This window comes from Pongo abelii, chromosome 6 (assembly GCF_028885655.2).
Source record: "Pongo abelii isolate AG06213 chromosome 6, NHGRI_mPonAbe1-v2.0_pri, whole genome shotgun sequence".
Taxonomy (NCBI): Eukaryota; Metazoa; Chordata; class Mammalia; order Primates; family Hominidae; genus Pongo; species Pongo abelii.
In genome coordinates this window covers 42,844,833-42,865,803 of record NC_071991.2, presented here as the reverse complement: position 1 = coordinate 42,865,803, position 20,971 = coordinate 42,844,833, and the positions used below count along the sequence as shown (strand labels likewise).

Below are 20,971 nucleotides of genomic sequence, written 5' to 3'. Positions count from 1 at the left end.
TTACAGTTCTTACAGAGAACTTACTGACTTTTTTTTTTTTTTTTGAGACAGTGTCTCACTCTGTCGCCCAGGTTGGAGTGCAGTGGCACGATCTCCGCTCACTGCAAGCTCCGCCTCCTGGGTTCAAGCCATTCTCCTGCCTCAGCCTCCCAAGTAGCTGGGACTACAGGTGCCTGCCACCACACCCAGCTAATTTTTTGTATTTTTAATAGGGACGAGGTTTCACCGTGTTAGCCAGGATGGTCTCGATCTCCTGACCTCGTGATCCACCCGCCTCGGCCTCCCGAAGTGCTGGGATTACAGGCGTGAGCCACCACGTCCGGCCTTGCTGACTTTTTAAGAAAGTACTTGGTCTTTCTGAAATACAAGTTAATGGTAAATAAAAGAGATGCCAGCACTCTCACCACAATTGCCACAATCAAGTATTTGCTTGAGAATTATTTTTTTCTTTCCTAAATCCCCTGCAGGGGTGGGAAGGAGGTATTAGACATTCTGTGAGCTCATGCCCAGTTTAACCCTAATTCCTCAGGCAAAATATAACCTGTGAGCTTTTTGTGGCTTCTCCCTGCAGCAACAATCCGATTGACTCAGCACACAGTTATTTATTAATCATTCTATGTAAAATTATAGGGTTCTATAACAACTGTGCAATGCCCTCCATTCCCCACTCACACCACTTTCCAGCTCTTCTAACTCTATACAGCTCTAGGAACTGTATTATCAGTTCACTGTCTTGCATCTCACCTTAGCTTCTAATAAGTGTTAGATTCAAAGCTAGACTTGATTGCAAAATCTTCAAGATTGTTCAGAAGTCTGTATGAGATGTGATTTCATGGCCTTTTCTATCATACAAGTCCACTGTCACAGGCTTCACGAAATAGACATTTAGCAAGACATTTTAACACTTCTTCCCAAGTGAAAACTTCAAGATTTTTTTAAAAACTTTTCCTATGAAGAGAACTAAGGAGATAATGGGCCTAAGTACAGAAGAAGCAAATTAAAAAGAATTTCCAACTCCCACATCACTATGTTTAAGCAATGTGAATACATCCACGAGTAGAAAAAAGACTAGAAGGAAATGTACTAAAATGTTAACAATTGTCATCCACACATGAATAGTGAAATAAGGGTAATCTTTGTTTTCTTTTGCTATGTTCTTCAATATTTTTCAGACTTTCCACAATGATTATTGCTTTTGTTATTAGAAACCATAATCAAATGCTACAGGACAGAGAAAATGTGGGGAGAAAAAGGTAGACATCTGGGAATCGAAGGCCCTGGGACTTGGAGCTTCTCAGCTTGCTCAAGTTTATACAGTTCTTAAAGCTTTCTTCCAAATGTAAGTCAAAGCTAAGTCACTGAGTCCTTAGAGAATTCCTTCTGTCACTGCAGACAGCCCTCTGACATTTATAATCCACAGTGGAGGTTGAACATACAGGTGACAATAAAGAAAAGACCCAAGACTGTGCCATGATCTGTTTTTATCTATTTTTCTTAGAAATTTTAGTGGTATTTGGGGGTATTTTAGTGGTATTCCCACCAAAATTGAACAGAATGTACCTCCACACTGTCTCTGAGAATAAAACAATGTTTACGGCTCCAAAGGACAGGGGTGTGGGTGTCTGTAGGACTCGTGCACATTCTGCTCTCATGCATGAGATCTCAGCTGTTTTGAACAGAAAAGTACATTTCCTTCTAGTCTTTTCTCTACTCCTGGATGTATTCACATTGCTTAAACATAGTGACATGGGAGTTGGAAATTCTTTTTAATTTGCTTCTTCTGTACGTAGGCCCGTAACCTCCTTCTTAGTTCTCTTCATAAGAGAAGTTTAAAAAAAAAAAATCTTGAAGTTTTCACTTGGGAACATAAAACAATGTTAACTGCTCCAAAGGGCAGAGGGTGGGGGTGCCTACAGGATTCATGCACATTCTGCTCTCATGCATGAGATCTCAGCTATGGGTTTCAAACAGAAAAGAGGGATCCGCATGTCTTAACTCACTGCCTCTGTGGTAGAGGAGAATTTGCATGGCTGGCATTTCTATCAAAAAGCAGAATTAGATAGTAAGATGAAAAAGGATAAACTTTTTTACACTAAAAAGTGTAAATGAGTTAAATGAATAAAATGGTCTTGCAATCATCCCGCACCTAGGTAAATGTATGGGTTTGTACGCATTCTTTGGAGCTTCCCCCTTTCAAGGTAGCCCATCCAAGAGGATCTGTGGCTGAGTCGTTTGTACAGCAGCAGGGATGGACAGCGCCAATACATCCAATCCTCCTGGTCCAGCCTCTGGCCTGGGCCTCCAAATGGTTGCCTGGGAGAAGGGGATGAGTTTTAAGCAGTGGAGCTGAGAGTTTTCCGTGAGTAAAGTTAACACATTTCATTACTTGGCTATTAACACCTTCTATTTAACAAAGCATAAGCCATTTTTGACTCTCAAAGAGCCATTCACCTTCTACCTAATATCACTCTCACAGCAACCTTGCAAATTATGAAGATTATTCCACATTTTATGAAAACAGACTTGGGATGAAGCATCTTACTCCAAACCCCATCCCTGGGAAGCAGCAGTCAGAAGGAGAAAGAAAGGACCACGGACAAGTGAACAAGAAGTCCAGTGCCCTTACCCGGCAGTGCCTGCCCTCTGCAGGGTAGCCCACTGAGCACACTGTAGACCTTACTCTTCCCTGCAAGTCAAATTGTCGCAACGACGGGTATATTTTTATGTTGCATTCTCCCACAGGTAGATGCACCATAAGTGCTGGTGAAATACTTGATGCCTGGCTGACTTGAAGAGATGCAACCTCCATGAGCACCAGGCTGGATTAGCCAAGCCATGGTTGACAGACACAGCGGGCAAAAAATATTCTAAAAGAATCAGTTGAAATGCCTAACACAGAGACAGAAATCTTTTCTCTCTCTTCATGTCCCCTCATGTCCCAAGCAACTTTAAGTTACTTATTTCTAAAGCCCAGTCTGGCCCTAATTTCTGAAAAAAATATTTTTTTTAATTGCATTAATATGACTTGTTCAGTCTTTGCAATAAAACTAGCAGCATGAATGGATGAATGTCCTGCACAGATCCAGGTAACGAGGGTACAGTCTATTTTGGCTTTTGTGGAAAGCTGCCCATTTATTCTGATTTAGAAGCAAATAAATATTATAATATTCTCCAGTCATTTTTTTTCTTGTATTTTCCTGTCCTCTTTCCCTTTTTTTATGTGTAACCTGAATGAATGATCCTGCCAGAGTCTGATGAGAGCCTTCTAAACCAGGCTCCTTTCACAAGCACAAAAGACTTTCAGAACCTCTCATTCCCCCAAAGCAGAAGGAAGCTCAGAGAATTCTTTGGGAACATGATCAACTCTAGCACAGCCACTGGCTCTCAGGAAGGGTCCATGTTCCCTGCAACAGGGGAGTTACCCAGGGGAGATGAGGAAGCAAAGTACATGCTAAGAGAACTCAAGAACAGAAGCAGAGCTGGTCTATATCAGCCCCTTACCAGTTTACACTTTTAGTCGTTTTATGCTGGGCACAAGCTTGACCACTGCCACATGGCTTTTGTTTCTGAGAAATCACTAAAGGATTACAGAAATTTTGGCCTGCTATGTTAATTCTACCAAAATATCCTAATTTTGTATTTTTCCAAAGGGCCAAAAGGCAATGAAAAGCAGATAGCTGGTGATATTTGATTTTCTAAAAAAATTAAATTAAATGCAGTAAGGTTTCGAGTATTCCATAGGATAAAAGACTCTCAAATATGTACAAGCCATTTATAGTTAAAATATTAGATAAAACATAAACGTTATAATTGAGAATTTCTGATGGCAATTTTACTGAATTTAAAAGCAATATAGAACACCCATCATCTGGGTAACTAATTTTGCTTTTCCGTCTAACTTATTCCACCTAAACCAGGTAACCTTCCCACAAAATAAATATTTCTTTTGACGTTGCTTATGAAATGTGGAATTGACCCAGAAATTCTAATTTCCTGACTTTGTTTACTGAGAACTCTGATTCAAAACTGGGTCAAGAGATGTCTGCATTGTATGTCAAAACTTCTTCCAACTGAATTCACCTTTCAGCCAGTCCCGCGGACTCAGTGGACTTCATCCCAAATGCCTGTTTATTCATTTCCTCCCCTGGAAATGTTAAAAGCTCCGTGTTGTTAACCAGCTGGTTAGAGTTGAGCAAATCCTCATAAATCAGCCCTTTGCCCAACGAGCTGGGAGTTCATGGTCGCTCTTCCCTGACACACAGAGAAAACAACTGAAGCACATTTCGGTTCACAAAAGAACATTCACATGTTCACAGACCTCGGCTTTCATCTGTCGGATCACAGTTCGTTTTTGATGAACTGTGTTCATCAACCGCCCCCCAGGGCCGCACAGAGGGTGACGGCACGGGCGAGGAGTCTGGCTGCCGGGGTTCAAGGCCTGGCTCTGTCACTACACTCAGCTCCAGCTCGGGCAAGTCACTGAACTCCCCGAGCGCCATTTGCTCATCTGTAAAACGTGGAAACAGCAGTGGGCTTGCCGGGAGGATTAAGTGAGGATGCGCAGGGGAAGTGTTCTATAGATGTCAGCTCTCAGTAGAACCTCTGCCCCCATGCTGACATGAAGTATGTCTATGAAGCGGTGGGATTGTCTTTCCTGCCTGATTTCTGTAAATGCCGTCTGTTACCTTACAGTCGCACCCTGTGCAACTGTTTGAGTCCATTAAATTCCCGGAGAGACCCTGAGACTAGCTGATCAAAAACACACCACCTATGTGGTACTTGGTGTGTCTGTGTGTCTGTGATCAACAAAGTGATAAATGCTTTTAAGTGTTGGGATTCACCAGTGATGCTGGCATGAATAAAGTACACTGGGCCAGTCCCCCCGAAATGCTTGCCTTCCATCCCTCGGTCCAGTTGTATAAGCTGAGGAAACAGACTTCATCCTTTTGGGGCTCAGTCTCTTCATTTGGAAAAAATAGGGGCTGGGTACAGTGGCTCATGCCTGTAATCCCAGCACTTTGGGAGGCCAAGGTGGGCCGATCACTTGAGGTCAGGAGTTCGAGACCAGCCTGGCCAATATGGCAAAACCCCGTCTCGACTAAAAACACAAAAATTAGCCAGGCGTGGTGGCACACACCTGTAATCCTAGCTATCTGCGTGGCTGAGGCACAAGAATCACTGGAACCTGGGAGGCAAAGGTTGCAGTGAGCTGAGATTGTGCCACTGCACTCCAGCCTGGGTGACAGAGTGAGACTCTGTCTCCAAAAAAAAAAGAAATGACAGTAGTCTCTCTTACAAAACTTTTGCGGCTGAAAGTGAGGTTTATACAAACTTATATAAAAAGTATAAACATTAAAAACCATTAACTCTATATGGGAGTAACTGGATTCCAACTTGCATACCATGATGTATAATAACACTAACAGTAACAACTACCGAATATCAGACTGTAAAAAACCCTTTACCTCTTTGATTTCCTTAAATCCTCACCATGAGCTTATTGTTTCCATTTTATAAAATAAATATAAATAAATAAAACCAAAGCTTACAGAAGGTAAGAAACTTCCCTAAGGCCACACAGCAAAGCCAGAAATTAAGCCTGGGTCTGTTGGATCCCACAGCCCACGCACATAACTCTGAACGGTACAGGGCCCAAAACCACCCTCTTACTGGCACCAAGTCTGAACTTGTCAACTGAGCTCCAAGTCACAGACAGAATGATAAAGGAGGATTGTCACACAAGTCAGGCATGGTGACCGAAACAGGGACTGATGTCCTGGCCAGCTTGTCATGAAGCCTTATTTCAATTTGATTAACATTTACTCATACCTCATTACTTTAGCCTCCATATGCTGGTGCTGACCCAAAGATATCCTCAAAGATCCATCAAGATGCCAGAAGGCAGCTGGATTCCAAGCAGAGGTACAGAGAATGCCCCCTCCACAGTTCCGTACAGGATTTTCCCCACAAGTCCTGACAAATCCTGTGAAGGCCCATAGGTCACATGAAGTCCTTCATGAAAACAGATCTATCAGTTCAGGTTTCTAAACGTTCTTCTCTAACGCCACCCAGGTTCCACTCTCTCTTTCTCTCCAGGGGCCTGCCTGTTCCTTGTGCAGTCAGAAGAACAAGACATGAATTCATGCAAACAGATGCCCAGAGAGGCACAAGCCCATGGCTTGCACAAATAGCAGGACTGCCAACCCCAGTCTGAACTCTGCCAGAACAATCTGCTTCCTCATCTTTTATGGGTCTAAGACAATCTGCTTCTTTAGCCCTAGGCTATTGCGAAAAATACAAGGCCCACAACTTAACTCAGTGAGCATTCCCTCAAAGAAACTATTCCCTGAATCTTCACTTAGTTTTGCTGCTCTCCTTTGGAGGTCAGTGAAGGTGGGATATTGATCCCCAGGGTCCACAGCCCAGCCCTCCTCAGCGCAGCCCTGCCTGAGGGTCCTGGGAAACTAGGCAATGCTGGAACCCAAGGAAGAGCACAGGAACGCTTCCCTCTCTCCTCAGGCACTTTTTAAATCTAGCCCCCAAATTTCCAGGCAGGGGGCCAAGCTATTCAATAGAAGGCATACACTAAACTGAGGAGCCAGACTCGAATGGGAAGTGGCCTTCTCATGGAGCTAAGAAGGGACTCTGTTCATTGATTTATCCATCCCTGTCTAATTCACCTATTTACTGAACACCCACTTTGTTACCTGAGGCGCCGATCTAGGTGCTGACGCTCCAGTGATAGGGATACTCCGTCCTTCCCTTGAGAGCTTACATGTCCTAGTTTCAGCCCATATTCTAGTAGGGGTGGGTGAGACTGATAGAAAGAGAGTGGCCAGAGGTGGAGAGGAGTGTCAGCAAAGGCCTCAGGGACCCTCACATCAAATATTGAGGAATATCTCCTGATGCAGAGTGGGGAGGAGAGACAGAGGCAGCAGGAGGTCACATATTCAATGATCAAAAACATAAAGAGGACTGTAACTTCAAATAAAGAGAAAGATTTCATGACCTTGGCCTTCTAGAAGCTAAGGGAACTGAAACTGAAAAGGTCAGATAAGGGCAGAAAATGAGGCAGAGTCCACAATTATCACCTGTTTAAAGGTGAGGAAAACGAAGTGCAAAAAGGAACAAAACACACTTGGCATATGGTAGTGTTGGTTTGTGAACCCTATCAGTCTGATCCAGAACTTAAGCCTTTGCCCACTGAGCTCCAGTTCTACATTTCAATGGCTTAAAAACATGTAGATATTCAAAATCCTAAACATGATGGAAGGAAGATCATCAGTAAGCAGCTTATTCAAAGGTTATGGAGACTGAAGACAAACGGAGGAGTAAATTAATGTGAAAAAACGTAGATGGGCCAGCAGAGATAAGCAAGGGGAAGGTTTAATAGAGCGAAGCTGATGCAAACAACAGTGCGCTCCTCTGCAAGAGTGCACCCTGTCTCCTTGACGGGCTCGTCCAGTAAGACAATAGCAGAGGCTCACATGCTGCTGGGATGCCTAACATATGATGTCTGGAGAGGCTTTGCTAGGGGCAGTATCACTCACGACTCCATGAACATTCACGCAACCCCGCGAAGTGTGGGGACCGGCTGGACCCTGGTGCACCAAGGATGATGCACTTTCATGGATCTCAGTCACTAGCCAAACTTGACATGGAAACAAATCAGTGCTAACAAGAACTTCAGATGCTATTCAGCTGAGAATCTGAGGGGTACAGTGAATGTGCTCCCTCTGGGCCCAAGGGCCCAGCTGTGTCCCAGCTGAGATGTCGGCCAAAAGCAGCACACAACAAATGTCCACACACTCAACTGCTCTGCTTAGAACAGAAAGCTCCAGGGAAGACAGCCAGGACAAAATGTGCATCACCTAAAGTGCCAACAAAGTTGTGTATCATCCCTGCAGCTTCTGCTGAGACCCCAGCTTACCCTCATATCAGTAAGGCAAACTGCAGGCCACCCAGATGCAGGCGCTTAATTCCATAGTCATTGTAAAAGTTCCTCGGGCAGTGACCAGGACTGCAGATACCATGGTACTGACCATTCTGGAATATGTGTCTTTGAAAAGATAGCCCACTCCCACCACCTACAGAAAAACAAATTAAAGCTAAACGGCCTTGCCTCTGATCTCCAAGGAACTCATTACCCCCCTTCAGGAAGAAAGGAGAGCTATTCCTTCACTGCTACAAAGAAGGGCTGCACTAGACCGAATCAGGCCCCTTCACTCATTCAGCAAACATGTACTGAGCTCCTACTATGTACTGGGGACTAGTAACTAGACCCTGGTCTAGACACTTGGACTTTAGCAATCAACAAAATAGACACATCCCCATCACTGGAAGATTAGAGTTTACCAGGAGGAAAGGATAGTGTTTGTTAGAGGTTACCAAGTGGCTATGGGAAAATAAAAGTAGAGTGGTGTTCAGTGGGACCAGGCAACCAGCGGGTGGGCAGGAGGCAGGCAGGCAGACAGAGCAAGGTGATCTGGGTGGATCACACAAAAAATGGACATTTGAGCACAGACTTGACAGACATGAGCGAGTTAGAAGAACAGACACAGGGGAAGATGAAGAAGAAAGAGCCAGGGCAACAAGGCAAAAATGTTCCCGGTGTGTTTAAGAAAAGCCAGTGGGCAGTATGGCTGGTGATATGGTTTGGCTGTGTCTCCACCTAAATCTCATCTTGAATTCCCATGTGTTGTGGGAGGGAACTGGTGGGAGGGAATTGAATCATGGGGGGCAGGTCTTTCCCATGCCATTCTCATGATATTAAGTCTCATGAGATCTGATGATTTTTAAAAGGAGAGTTTCCCTGCACAAACTCTCTTCTCTTGTCTGCTGCCATGTGAGATGTGCCTTTCACCTTCCACCATGATTGTGAGGCATCCCCAGCCACGTGGAACCGAAAGTCCAATAAACCTCTTTCTTTTGTAAATTGTCCAGTCTCGGGTATGTCTGTATTGGCAGTGTGAAAACAGACTAATACAGCTGTAGCAGAGGGAGGGCGTGGGTGGGCAGGTAATGGGAGGGACAGAGTGTGCTGCCCAAGGCCATTGTATGGACCTTGACTCCAAGGGAAATGGGACCCTTGGGTGAGTTTTAAGCAGGAGAGTGACATAATCCAACCTATATTTGTAAAGGCTCACTGTGTTGACAACAGACTCCAGTAAAGCAAGGATGGGGGTGAGGAAACTGAGGGCTGTTGGTGCAATCCAGGAAAGAGCTGATGGTGGCTCCTAGGAAGGCAGTGAGCAGGGGGCAGATTCTGGTGGTTTATGAAGAGAAAAGTCCACAGAATTTCCTAGCAAGCTAGATTTGGGGTGTGTGTGTGGCAAGGGGATATGGGTGTGTGTATAGGTGAGAGAGTGAGAGACAGACAGAGAGGTGAATGAGCAGGGAATACGGTTCCAATGTTCCAATGTTGGGAGCCCAAAGAACTGAAAGCATGGCCTTCTATCATCTGGGCTAGAAAAGGTGGAGCAGCCTGAAGTGGGTGGAGAGTAGCTCATTTCGCCAATGTCATGTTTAAGATGTCTTGCAGATATCCAAACAGAAGTGTCTGATGGGCAGCTGATACGCAAGTGTGAAGTTTGGATGGGAAAGAGCTGGGCTGGAAGAATGAATTTGGATGTTATAAGCAAATCAGTGGTATTTCCATTCATAAAACTGGCTGCAAGCTCCCAAGGAATGAGTACAGAGGGAGAAGCGGGCCCAGGTCTGAACTCTGTGCCCTCCCATGTGCAGGAGATAAGAACGAGGAGTGGCCTGCAGAGGACAGGCAGTGGTGGGGGTGGAGGGCAACAGAGATGGCCCAGCTGTCATGCAGAAACTGTGCCAGGTGGAGCAGGGGGAAGATCCCTGTCATCATGTCAAGCATAATGAAGACTGAAAACTGACCACTGGTCTGAGCAACCAGAGGACCAATAGTGGCCTGGACAAGGCAGCTTTTGTGGAACAAGTGACTGGGGCAAAAACTAGAGTGGGTTCAAAAGAGAATGGCTGAGGGTGAAAACAGCGAGCTCCAATGGCCCTGTGAAAGAGAGCTTACACACAGAGGAGCCAGGGGCAGGTGGCAGCTGGTGAGGTGAACACGGTCACTGAGTGTCTGTTTCTTTTCAGAGGATGGACATGTGTATCCTGATGGAGCAATCCAGCAGAAAGACAAATCAGGTGACACAGGCGGAAGAGAGGCTGGAGTGATGGCCTGGAGAAGGCTGGAGGGTAGGACCCAGGATGCGCTCAGCATTGCCTTTAGACAGCAGCCAAACAGTTCGAACAGCTCATCTGTGGGAGGCGGTGGGCACAGATCCTGGCAGATGAGAAGTCGGTGAAAATTATCTCCTGTTGGAGTAAAACTCCAAGATTTCCTTAGTGAAAGTAGAAAGTAAGTTTACCGCTGAGAAATGACATCCAAAAAAGTCTTTGACATCCAAAAAGGTATAACGTGTAATTACCCTTTCTATTGTCTACTAAATTATATAGCCCAAGAATAAGGAAATCTCACATCTACTCTAAAATCCTCTGGCAAACCTGGACCTGCACAGATGTTTCCTTACTGGAAAGGCATTCCAATCGTTCACCCATTATCTGGACTGGGGGTTGGCAAAGCTTTTTTTGTCAAAGGCTACAGTGTAAATATTTTCAGTTTTGCAGGCCAGTCTGTTGTAATTCTGCAACTCTGCAATAGTAGGGCTAAGGAAACCACACACAATCATAAACAAATGGAGTGGCTGTGTTCCAATAAAACTTTGCTTACACAAACAGACTGGGTTTGGCCCTCCAACTATGGTTTGCCAACTCCTATAATCTAGAAAACAGACTTTCTAGGGATTATATTAGAATATCAGAACTTCTCACCTACACTAAAAATATTACTGCCTAACAAATGGAAGGTCCAGATATATCGCAGACAGCAATGGGTAACATGACTTAAATTCCAGCTGATGCAGAATTTCCAGGCTAGGCGCGGTGGCTCACCCCTGTAATCCTAGCACTTTGGGAGGATGAGGTGGGTGGATATCTTGAGCCCAGGAGTTCAAGACCAGCTTGGGCAACATGATGAAACTCTTTCTCTACAAAAAAATCCAAAAAAATTTAGCCAGTGTGGTGGCGCATGCCTGTGGTCCTGGCTACACGGGAGGCTTAGGTGGGAGGACTGCCTGAGCCCAGGAGGTCAAGACTGCAATGAACCATGATCACAACTTTGCACTCCAGCCTGGGTGCCAAAGCAAGACCCCATCTCAAAAACAAACAAACAAAAAAACAACAAAAACAAAAACAAAAACTTCCAAAAGCCAGTTCATATAGTTTTTAGTATAACTCTATAAATACCACTCAACTGTGATTTCAAGGTGTAATAAAAACATTCCATTGCCCCACACTACATTCCCCTGAGATGACTGTACCCATTTTGCAAAAAGATAATGGCCTAGGTTAAAATACTCACACGAAGGAACAAGGTCTCATACATCTTGGTAAATAACATCAAGCACTAACTAGCTAGAAAAATCATCCATGTACCGAACTTTCCAGGAACTAGTATTCTATCTATTGACTGGGCCAGTAAAATGAGACTTCCATCTTCAGATTACAGGACTTCAGAGTGGTCCTTGTAGATGAGCTAGCTTTGTTACTGTTGTTGTATCATGTTTAGGGTCATCTGTAAGTTTGTCTGTAAGAACTCTTTCTCTCCTAGGTTCCTGGGGCCCTACAATTTACAACGGGCCTCCAAGAGTCCAGGAATCTCTTGGATTCTAAGGCTATGAGCAGCACTGTCCACTAGCACTTTCTGTGTTGATGGCATGTTCCACAGGCGCTCCGTTTGGCAAGGCAGCCAGTAGACCCGTGGCTGGTGAGCACTTCAAATACGGCCAGTATGACTAGGGCTGAATATTTAATTTTATTGCATTTTAATTTACTTAAATTTAAATATAAGTAGTCAAATACTGTGAGTGGCTACCATGTTGCGCAGGACAGCTTTAGGGGAAAAAATGGAAACGAAAACATAACCAGGTAATACTTTTCCTTTCTTCTTTTCTGTCTAAATTCTCCAAATAGTACCAAAGACCCTGCTTTATATCCTTGCTTTAAAAATTAAAATAATAATAATAATAATCCCTGTAAACGCACGCTCTTTACCCAAAGAGCAGAAGTTTCTCCCGAAACTTTTTCGCCAAAGGACCTCACATTTCACTTCTGACCAGCTAAGCTTATTACCAACTTTCCAACGTTCAATGGAAGACAAGGCCTCAAACAGAATAAAAAAAATATTTTTATATGCATATGTATATGTGTGTATATATATACACACATTTAAATACACACACACACACACACACACACACACACACACACACACACAGGAATTTTTTTGGCAAACAAGAGTCCCAAACAAATTGCTTTTGGCCAGGTGTGGTGGCTCATGCCTGTAATCCCAGCACTTTGAGAGGCCGAAGTGGGCAAAGTGTGCAGATCGCTTGAGGCCACGAGTTCGAGAATGGCCTGGCCAACATGGCGAAACCCTGTCCCTACTAAAAACACACAAAAAAATTAGCTGGGCATGGTGGTTCACATCTGTAATTCCAGCACTCTGGGAGGCCTAGATGGGCAGATCACTTGAGGCCAGGAGTTCAAGACCAGTCTGGTCAACGTGGTGAAACCCTGTCTCTACTAAAAATAACAAATAATAAGCCTGGCATGGTGGCACACACCTGTAGTCCCAGCTACTCAGGAGGCTGAGGCATGAGAATCGTTTGAAACCAGAAGGCAGAGGTTGCAGTGAGCCGAGATTGCGCCATGGCACTCCAGCCTAGGCAACAGAATGAGACTCTGTCTCAAAAAAATAAAAAAATCACTGTTAATATTGACGTTCTCATCCTTTCAGGGTATAAACATCATCATATTGGTGATGCCAACCTCCATATTTGCCTTTCACCAGGTACTAGCAAACAGCACAAGGACAGGTGGCAACAGGCTAAATGCTGATGAACTTTCATGTGCCAGGATGTTATTTGGGTGGGGGGCAAATCAGGAAGGGGCCTGAGGCACCTCGTCATTACCTTATCTTACCCCAGCCAGGGCCATAGCAAGGGCCCAGGACAATCAAGCTTTGGAAAGTGGACAATTTCTGGGGACAGCAGATAGGAAGGGGTTCCTAGTCAGAAATCCATGCCCCTTACAGGTAGTGAGTTTAATTTTCTTTCCAGGTCACTGAAGGACCTGTGACAGCCTTAAGACTTCCCAATCCCTACACCTCCATCAAATAAAGAACACATAAGATGTCCTATATTATATCTATATTTATGTTATATATTTGCTCAAGTCAAAAAACGATGAGTCATCTTGGATTCCTCTCTCCACAACATAGGCTGAGTCCATCCACTTCCCTCCCTCTTCAGAGCTGGACCGTCACCCCCTCTCACCTGGACTCAGCCAAGCTGCAGTAGCCTCCTAAATGACCTCCTAGCTCTCCTCCTGCCCCACATGTTGACCAGGCCACCTTTTCAAAACAATGACCACAGCATGGAAATCGGGAGCCAGAAATGTAAGCCTGGCCTCCTCAGGTTGGGTCCCCAGCTCCGACACTGGCCATGGGCCTTAGGCATGTCTCTGCCTCAGTTCCCTCATCTGTAAAATGGGGAGGGATAATGACAGTAGCCATTTGATAGGATTATCGAGGATTAGATGAGTCACTCATGCAAAACACTCAGAATGGGATGAGCACATGCTAAGCACTCTCTAGGAGGTGCCCTCTCTAGAACACTCCCCTCTGCTCTACCTCCCGTCATGCTTAGAATGAAACTAAAACTCCTGCCTCAGCCTCATCTCCTTCCCCTCGTCTCTGCTCTGGCCAGTCTCTGTTTCTGTTGTGAAACACACCATGCCTGGGTCTGCCCCAGGGCTCTGCGCTGCCATTCCCTGACCTTCAATGCCCCTGCCGCAGATCTCCCCGTGGCTGCACCTTCTGGCATCTCAGGGTCCCTCAATCACCAGCTGTCTCATCAGCCCGTTTATGATCATCAGAGCACCCATTCCACCTGGTACCTTCATGTTCACTGCCTTGTTTACCGACTGTCTCCTGACTAGAAGGTGGGCCTGCTCTTCCTACAGTGAAGGAATACCGTATCTGTTTCCTTCAACGCTCCCTTCAGGGCCTAGAACAGTGACTGATTTTAGGAAGAGCACAATAAATGTGGATTGCTTTCATGAATGAATGAATGAAGCCATGTAATATATGTTATGGTGACATCATGATGCCCAACCCAGAGACACAGACACCCTTTAGCGCTCAGCCCATGCAAGGATTGCCTGTGCCACAGAGAGCTGCTTTGAGCAGAGGGACACTCGTTCCTGGGGCAGCCCTCACCAGATCAATAACTAATTTGTGTGAAGGTGTGAAGGCCCGGCCGTCTCAGTACAACTTGGGACAACTCTTACTCCCCACTGGTCCCCTGTGGGGTCAGCTGAGGCTGGCATGGCACCTTCGTTGCATCCTGACATCTCCCTGTACTCCTTCCTGCTCCTCCCCTCTTTTCCCCAGATGCCTGTCTTGAGGGCATTCCCTAATAAACATCCTGTGCACCAAACTCTATCTCAGAGTCTGCCTCCTGGGAAATTAAACCTGCAACACATATGATGCCTGTTAAGGTGAACACTGGCTCCCATCCCACTGGGCATGCAGGCAGGCAGGCTGAGGAGATCTATACAGTTTGGTGTCTTCCCGTCCTGTGCTACTGGGTCCCCTCCTCCACCCGGACTGATTGCTTTTATAAAGCTGGCACCAAGGGCTCTGAATTCACCCTACTATGGGGGTTTCAGGGCATGTTTCCTGAGTCCATCAGAATCCACACATATTCAAATCCACAAATTCAAATCCACTATAATTTAGCCATGTGTTTTCTCCCAACTCATGGGAAGAGGGCCAGTGACTATCTAAAAGACTGCTTCCTTCTCCAGGCTGCTTTCTTATTCCCTATCACCCACTCATGCTCTCCTGCATCTTTTTCCTGCATCCATTCAGAGAGGATTCACAAAACATGCTGAGATGCTTTCAAGTGGTAGTATGATCCACACACTCTTCAAGCCACATTTTTCCTATAATTATGGCAGGATGCTCAGAGCCATTTCTTGGGCAATTCTCAGATACTACAGATGAGTTCTAGCTTCCATCTTGCAGCTCTCAGGAAGTACAAATATCCAAATGCTTTACTCGTGACATTTTGGAGCTGCCCAGATGTGCTACAGCTTCTCTTGTGCACTCCTATGCACCACAGATGTGCTGCTACAGGGTATATGTGCATGGTCTTCTTGAACAACCAGTGAGTCTCTCCAGCCTGCAACTGGTGCTATTAGTATCAAGGATGAAAGATTGTGATCTAAGAAACACACGCACACACACCCTGGCAGCAGTAGTGTGTACTCACTTTCCTGGGTTGACCACTTATACAAACACCAGCCTCTCAGAACTTAGAGCCTCAGCCTGTCCCTGGAGTCATGGGGCATGTGCTAGCCTCCCTCTTTGGGCCAGGGCAGCCATTTCAGCAACTCTTGGCACAGACTGTGCCTATCTGGAGCAGCAGCTAAGAACTTAGCCTCACTGTCACCATGCATTATGCAAATGATCACATAAGCCAGACCATATCGTCAGCAATTCCAGGTATAAAACACAGCCTTAAAACGTGGCTCAGCATATGAGAACCAAATAGCAAACTTACCATGGGCTTATGCTGCAGAAGCTGGTGTCCAAAACGAAAAACAGTAAAATCTCAGCTCCTCTCAACACCTTTCCCTGACAACCCTCCTCCAATCAAATAATTTAATGTTCCTCCTTCCAGCTCCCCAGAGTACTTTCAAAGTCTCTCAACCACAATATTCTTGGCATGGTATTATAACTGAATGTTTAGGTACTGGGTTTCACCCTAGTTTGAATTCCTTAAAATCCACCCTCTCCGCCTTGGTTAGCACCCCTAGTGGCCAGCACAGTGCCTGGCGTATAGCAGGTACCCATCAGAGGCTCACAGAAAGAATAATGACATTCTTGATTTTGCAAGAAAAGAAGTATTTGAAAGGCCTTTTGAGATTCTCAAAACAAGATCATGTGCTCACAAGAAGGCACAGATGAGACACCTGAAAAATCACATGAGCACCCAGAGGCAACAGCAGCGGAATGACAACTGCCCTCCCTGGGGACAACACCCCTGGCCATCAGTGCAACTGCACTATGGAACGCGAAATTCAGGGTCTTTCAGGCCTTAGTCACTGGAAGGCCCACAACATTTACAACAAATCCAGTTGCCTAAATAAACCTAGACAAAATCGTCTTTGAAAATAATATATCCTAGATCTAAATGCCTGAATTTTCAGTTAGTTCAAACAAACTTCACTTCTGGTTCTACACCAGATCAACTTTTATAAACCACCACATCTCATTTTCATGACATCTACATTTTGGGATTAAATAAAATAATGGCTAAAGTGAGCTTTTAAATGTTTTGGAGCCATCTAGAATAAACCTGACAAAATAGCATTAAAGATGATCATGATGGCTGGGTGCTGTGGCTACGCCTATAATCCCAGCACATTGGGAGACTGAGGCAGAAGGATTGCTTGAGCTCAGGAGATTGAAACCAAACTGAGCAATATAGTGAGAATCTGTCTCAAAAAAAAAAAAAAGTTAATTAGCTGGGTGCGTTGGCACAGGCCTGTGGTCCCAGCTACTTGGGAGGTTGAGGTGGAAGGATCACTTGAGCCTGGGAGGTTGAGGCTACAGTAAGCTCCGATCATGCCACTATACTCAAGTCTGAGTGACAGAGTGAGACCCTGTCTCAAAAAAAAAATTATCATGAAGAAGAGTATTAGCAATAAAATTATTGTAAAACGCTATTCACCCCATATCTAAGTAAACCCCAAATAGGTTTTCTTTTGAACATGTTACAGTGAAGTTTGATATCTAGGCTATTATTGTTTAATGTCTGTATTAACAAGGAAGAAGAAATCAAGAATAAGTTTATCAAGTTTATCACTGAAGATGATGACAACACAAAGTAAGAGGAAATGGTGGAAATTCATTTATCATCATTCCTGTGGCTGCTGCTTGGTATTATTAATTTTCTAATTAGATTTTCATTATTTTTTAAAGCTGAGTAACAAAAGAAAATAAAAATCAGGCAATCATACTAGATTGAATAGTGTCCTCCCCAAAATTCATATCCACCAAGGACCTCAGAATGTGACCTTATATGGAAACAGCATCTTTTCAGATGTAATTTGTAAGATGAGGTTATACTAGATTAAGGTGAACCCTAAATCCAATTAGTGGTGTCCTTATAAGAAAGCCAGCAGAGCCGGGCACAGTGGCTCACACCTGTAATCCCAGCACTTTGGGAGGCCGAGACAGGTGGATCACGAGGTCAGGAGATCCAGACCATCCTGGCTAACATGGTGAAACCGCGTCTCTACAAAAATTAGCTGGGCGTGGTGACAGGCACCTGCAATCCCATCTACTCAGGCAGCTGAGGCAGGAGAATAGCTCGAACCCGGGAGGCAGAGGTTGCAGTGAGCTGAGATCGCACCACTGCACTCCAGCCTGGGCAACAGAGCAAGACTCCATCTCAAAAAAAAAAAAAAAAAAAAAAGGCCAGCAGACACTAAAATACACATAGAGGGGAGAACATCATGTAAAGATAAAGGCAAAGACTGGAGTGATGCATCTACAAGCCGAGCAATAGCAAGGATGGCCAGTGGCCCCCAGGAGGTGGAAAAGGCGAGGAAGAATGCTTTTCTAGAGCCATCAGAGGGAGCATGGGCCTGCCAACACCTTGGTTGCAGAATTCTGGCTTCCAGAACTGGAGAGAGTAAAACCACCCGGTTTGTGCTAATTTGTTATAGCAGCCTAGGTAAACTAACTAGGTGGAAAGGTCCATATCCTGGCATCTATTGTATTGAAGACGACTAATAATATAAATACACACACCACTGGTAAAATGGTAAGTTGAGTTAGCTCTTCTGAATATGTATTAAACCCTTAACATTTAACTATTTCTTGATCCAGCAATTCTACTTTAAGCAATTTATAAAAATAATCAGAGATAGGAACAAAAAATCAGCTACAAGGAAAACCACCACCTGCTTTTATATCAGTAAAAAGAAAAGTAAAACATGAACACGCCACAGAGATTATAGCAGGTTTATTCATAATTGCCAAAACTTGGAAACAACCAAGATGTCCTTCAGTCGGTAATAAATAAATACATCCAGACATTGGAATATTACTCAGTGCTAAAACGAAATGAGCTATCAAGCCATGAAAAGACATGGAGGAAACTTATATTACTAAGTGAAAGAAGGCAGTATAAAAAGTCTATGTACTATATGATTCCAAATATATGACACTCTGGAAAACGCAAAACTATGGAGATCACTGTTTGCTGGGGGTGGTAGGAATGGATGAGTGAAGAAAGGGAAGAACTGGTAGAGCACAGGGGATTTTGAAGGCAGTAAAACTACTCTGTATAATACTATAATGGCAGATACACATCACTATCCATTTGTCCAAACCCACAGAATGAATGGACAACACCAAGAGTGTCCCCTAAAGTAATCTATGGACTTTGGGTGATAATGCGATGTCCATGTTGATTTATCAGTTGTAACCAATGTACCTCTCTGGTGGAGGATGTTGACAGTGGGGGAGGTTGTGGCTGTGTGGGGGCAGGAAGGCATATAAGAAATGTATCTTCCACACAATTTTGCTACGAACCCAGTACCACTCTAAAAAATGGTCTATTTTTTAAAAAGAATGCCTTAAATAAGCAACAATAAAGGACTAATAAAATAAACTATAATCCAGCCAATCAATGGGATGTTTAGAAAAGAACAAACTTAGAACAATCATCAATCAAGAGAGAACATGCAACGTACAAAAATCCTAAACACATTCACACAATGGAGAGATGTTGTAGAAAGTCACCCTACTTAAAAACAAGATAGAAACAGATATAAAACCACTAAGGTGAATGACCTCATCAATAGTTAGCATTTCAGAACTCCTTCCTGTATTGAGTGTGAATCATACCCTTATAAAAGCAAGGAGTCTTTTGTTCTCCATTTTTAAAAGCTAATCAGGAAAGGCTGTAATCAGCCAAAATCAAAATAAAACTACCAGTGGAAGAAATAAAATATGGAAGGTTCAGATACTCTAACATGTATCTTCAAGCATGTAAAAGATTACTAAGAACACCCACTTTGTACTCTAATGGCTTTGAAGAATAAAGAGGAGGAAACAGGCTCAAAACATAGCAAGTAAGACCTGATGACACAGAAGTGAGAAAGTTCTTACCAAAACTTGACAGAGTGCTGGAGTAAATTAGCAAGGATAGCAGGAGTCTCTCTTCCTCTCTGCTGATTATTAACAACGAGATGAATCATTTCCTTTCTTGGATTATACGAAGCAAGTCTGAATCAATTACTCTTGAAGTATTTCCAAAATCTATCATCATCTAATATTATATCAAGATAGATTCAGATATATCCTATAATGAACATTCGTGCCCAAGCAACACATATATGTGTGCATGGACTCAACACACACACACACACACACACACACACACACACACACACACACACACACACACAGAGAACTATGTTTTGCAATTACATAGGGAAAATGTTTAAAGGTATTAACATTTGCAAGTAATATTACCAACAGTCATTTTATGCAGTAACAAAATCAGTGGCATGAATATCATCTTACTGTCAAAAAAAAAAAAAAGTATATGGAATCATTTTTACAAGTTGAAAAAGGTAAGAAGTGAAAATAACAACAATGGCAAAAATAAGTTATGAACTGGAAAAAATGAAAACCATTAGAATTTATAAATATATCCCAAAGCAGGCCGTTTAGAGGATGGGGAACACAACAAACTAAAACACCACGGGCAAATCCACCCAAGATTAGAAAGATAGACAATACAAGCACAAACTGAAAATGGGGTGTAAACATAGACAAGAAAGAGTTGTTTGCTTTTTTAAAAAATGTATTTCAAAATTCTATGCAATTAAATTTTAAAATCCTGATTAAATATAAGTGACCAGAATTTACTTAAGAATATATGAAAGATTCAATAACAATAGAAGAAACTGAAATAGCTCTTCAAAATTCTTTCCAATAAAGGCTCCAGACTCAGACCCTGGTAGCTTTGTGTGTGAGTTTATTCAAACACTCAAGGGGCAGATGGTTTCATGTTGTGAAAACTTTTCTAGATTAAGACATATGGAAAAAATTGCAATACATTTTGAAAACAAATGCAATCTCAATACCAAAATCTAATATCGTGAGGACAAAAAAGAAAAACTAAAAGTCAAAACTATGTATGGACACACAGCAAAAATACTAAGATACTAAATACAATACTAGCATATCAAGTTACACCAAAGTCTGGAATCAAATAGACCTTATACCAGAAAACACGATTAGAAATATTATGAAAAAACATACAAAGATCATCAATAGGTCAAAGGAGAAAAATTATATATCATAAAAACAAGAGATGATAAAAAGTAATTGATAAAATTTAATACTTTTTTTTTTGAAAAAGAATGAAACCCAAACTAGAAAGACATTTCCTTAACCTGATAAAAAAATAATAATATTAAAGTAACAGCCAAGATAGTTATCGTCATTATTAATCACTATTATCCAGGAAGTTGAAGCCAGTTCAATGTTACATAAAACAGAAATACACTATACAGCAACTGAAAGGAAAATAAAAATATTATTATTGGCAGATAGTATTATAGACTCACCTGGAAAGCACAGAAGATGTAACAGAAAAATGATAAGAACAAATAAAACATTTAGTATAGCCATAAAGTTGAAAATAAACATCCAGAAATCCATAGCTTTTCTGTTTACCAGCAATTACCAGTTAATAAAAATAGATAATATTAGCCAGGCGCGGTGGCTCTCGCC

At 43.2% G+C, this 20,971-nt stretch overlaps 1 protein-coding gene across 5 annotated transcripts in view; it reads right to left on the bottom strand.

Annotated features, from left to right (window-relative positions):
* GLI3 (GLI family zinc finger 3) overlaps window positions 1-20,971 on the bottom strand; it is a 275,490-nt gene that overhangs the window by 208,113 nt on the left and 46,406 nt on the right. The window contains exon 2 of one of the 5 annotated variants that reach the window (XM_054559272.2): window positions 2,147-2,313. The exons of 3 other annotated variants lie outside the window; for them this stretch is intronic. In XM_054559272.2, the coding sequence (XP_054415247.1) occupies window positions 2,147-2,267 (121 nt within the window). In that variant the 5' untranslated portion in view covers window positions 2,268-2,313. Of the gene's footprint in view, window positions 1-2,146; window positions 2,314-10,048; window positions 19,753-20,971 lie in introns of those variants that run through there. One more of the 5 variants, XM_054559274.2, reaches the window with a different exon arrangement.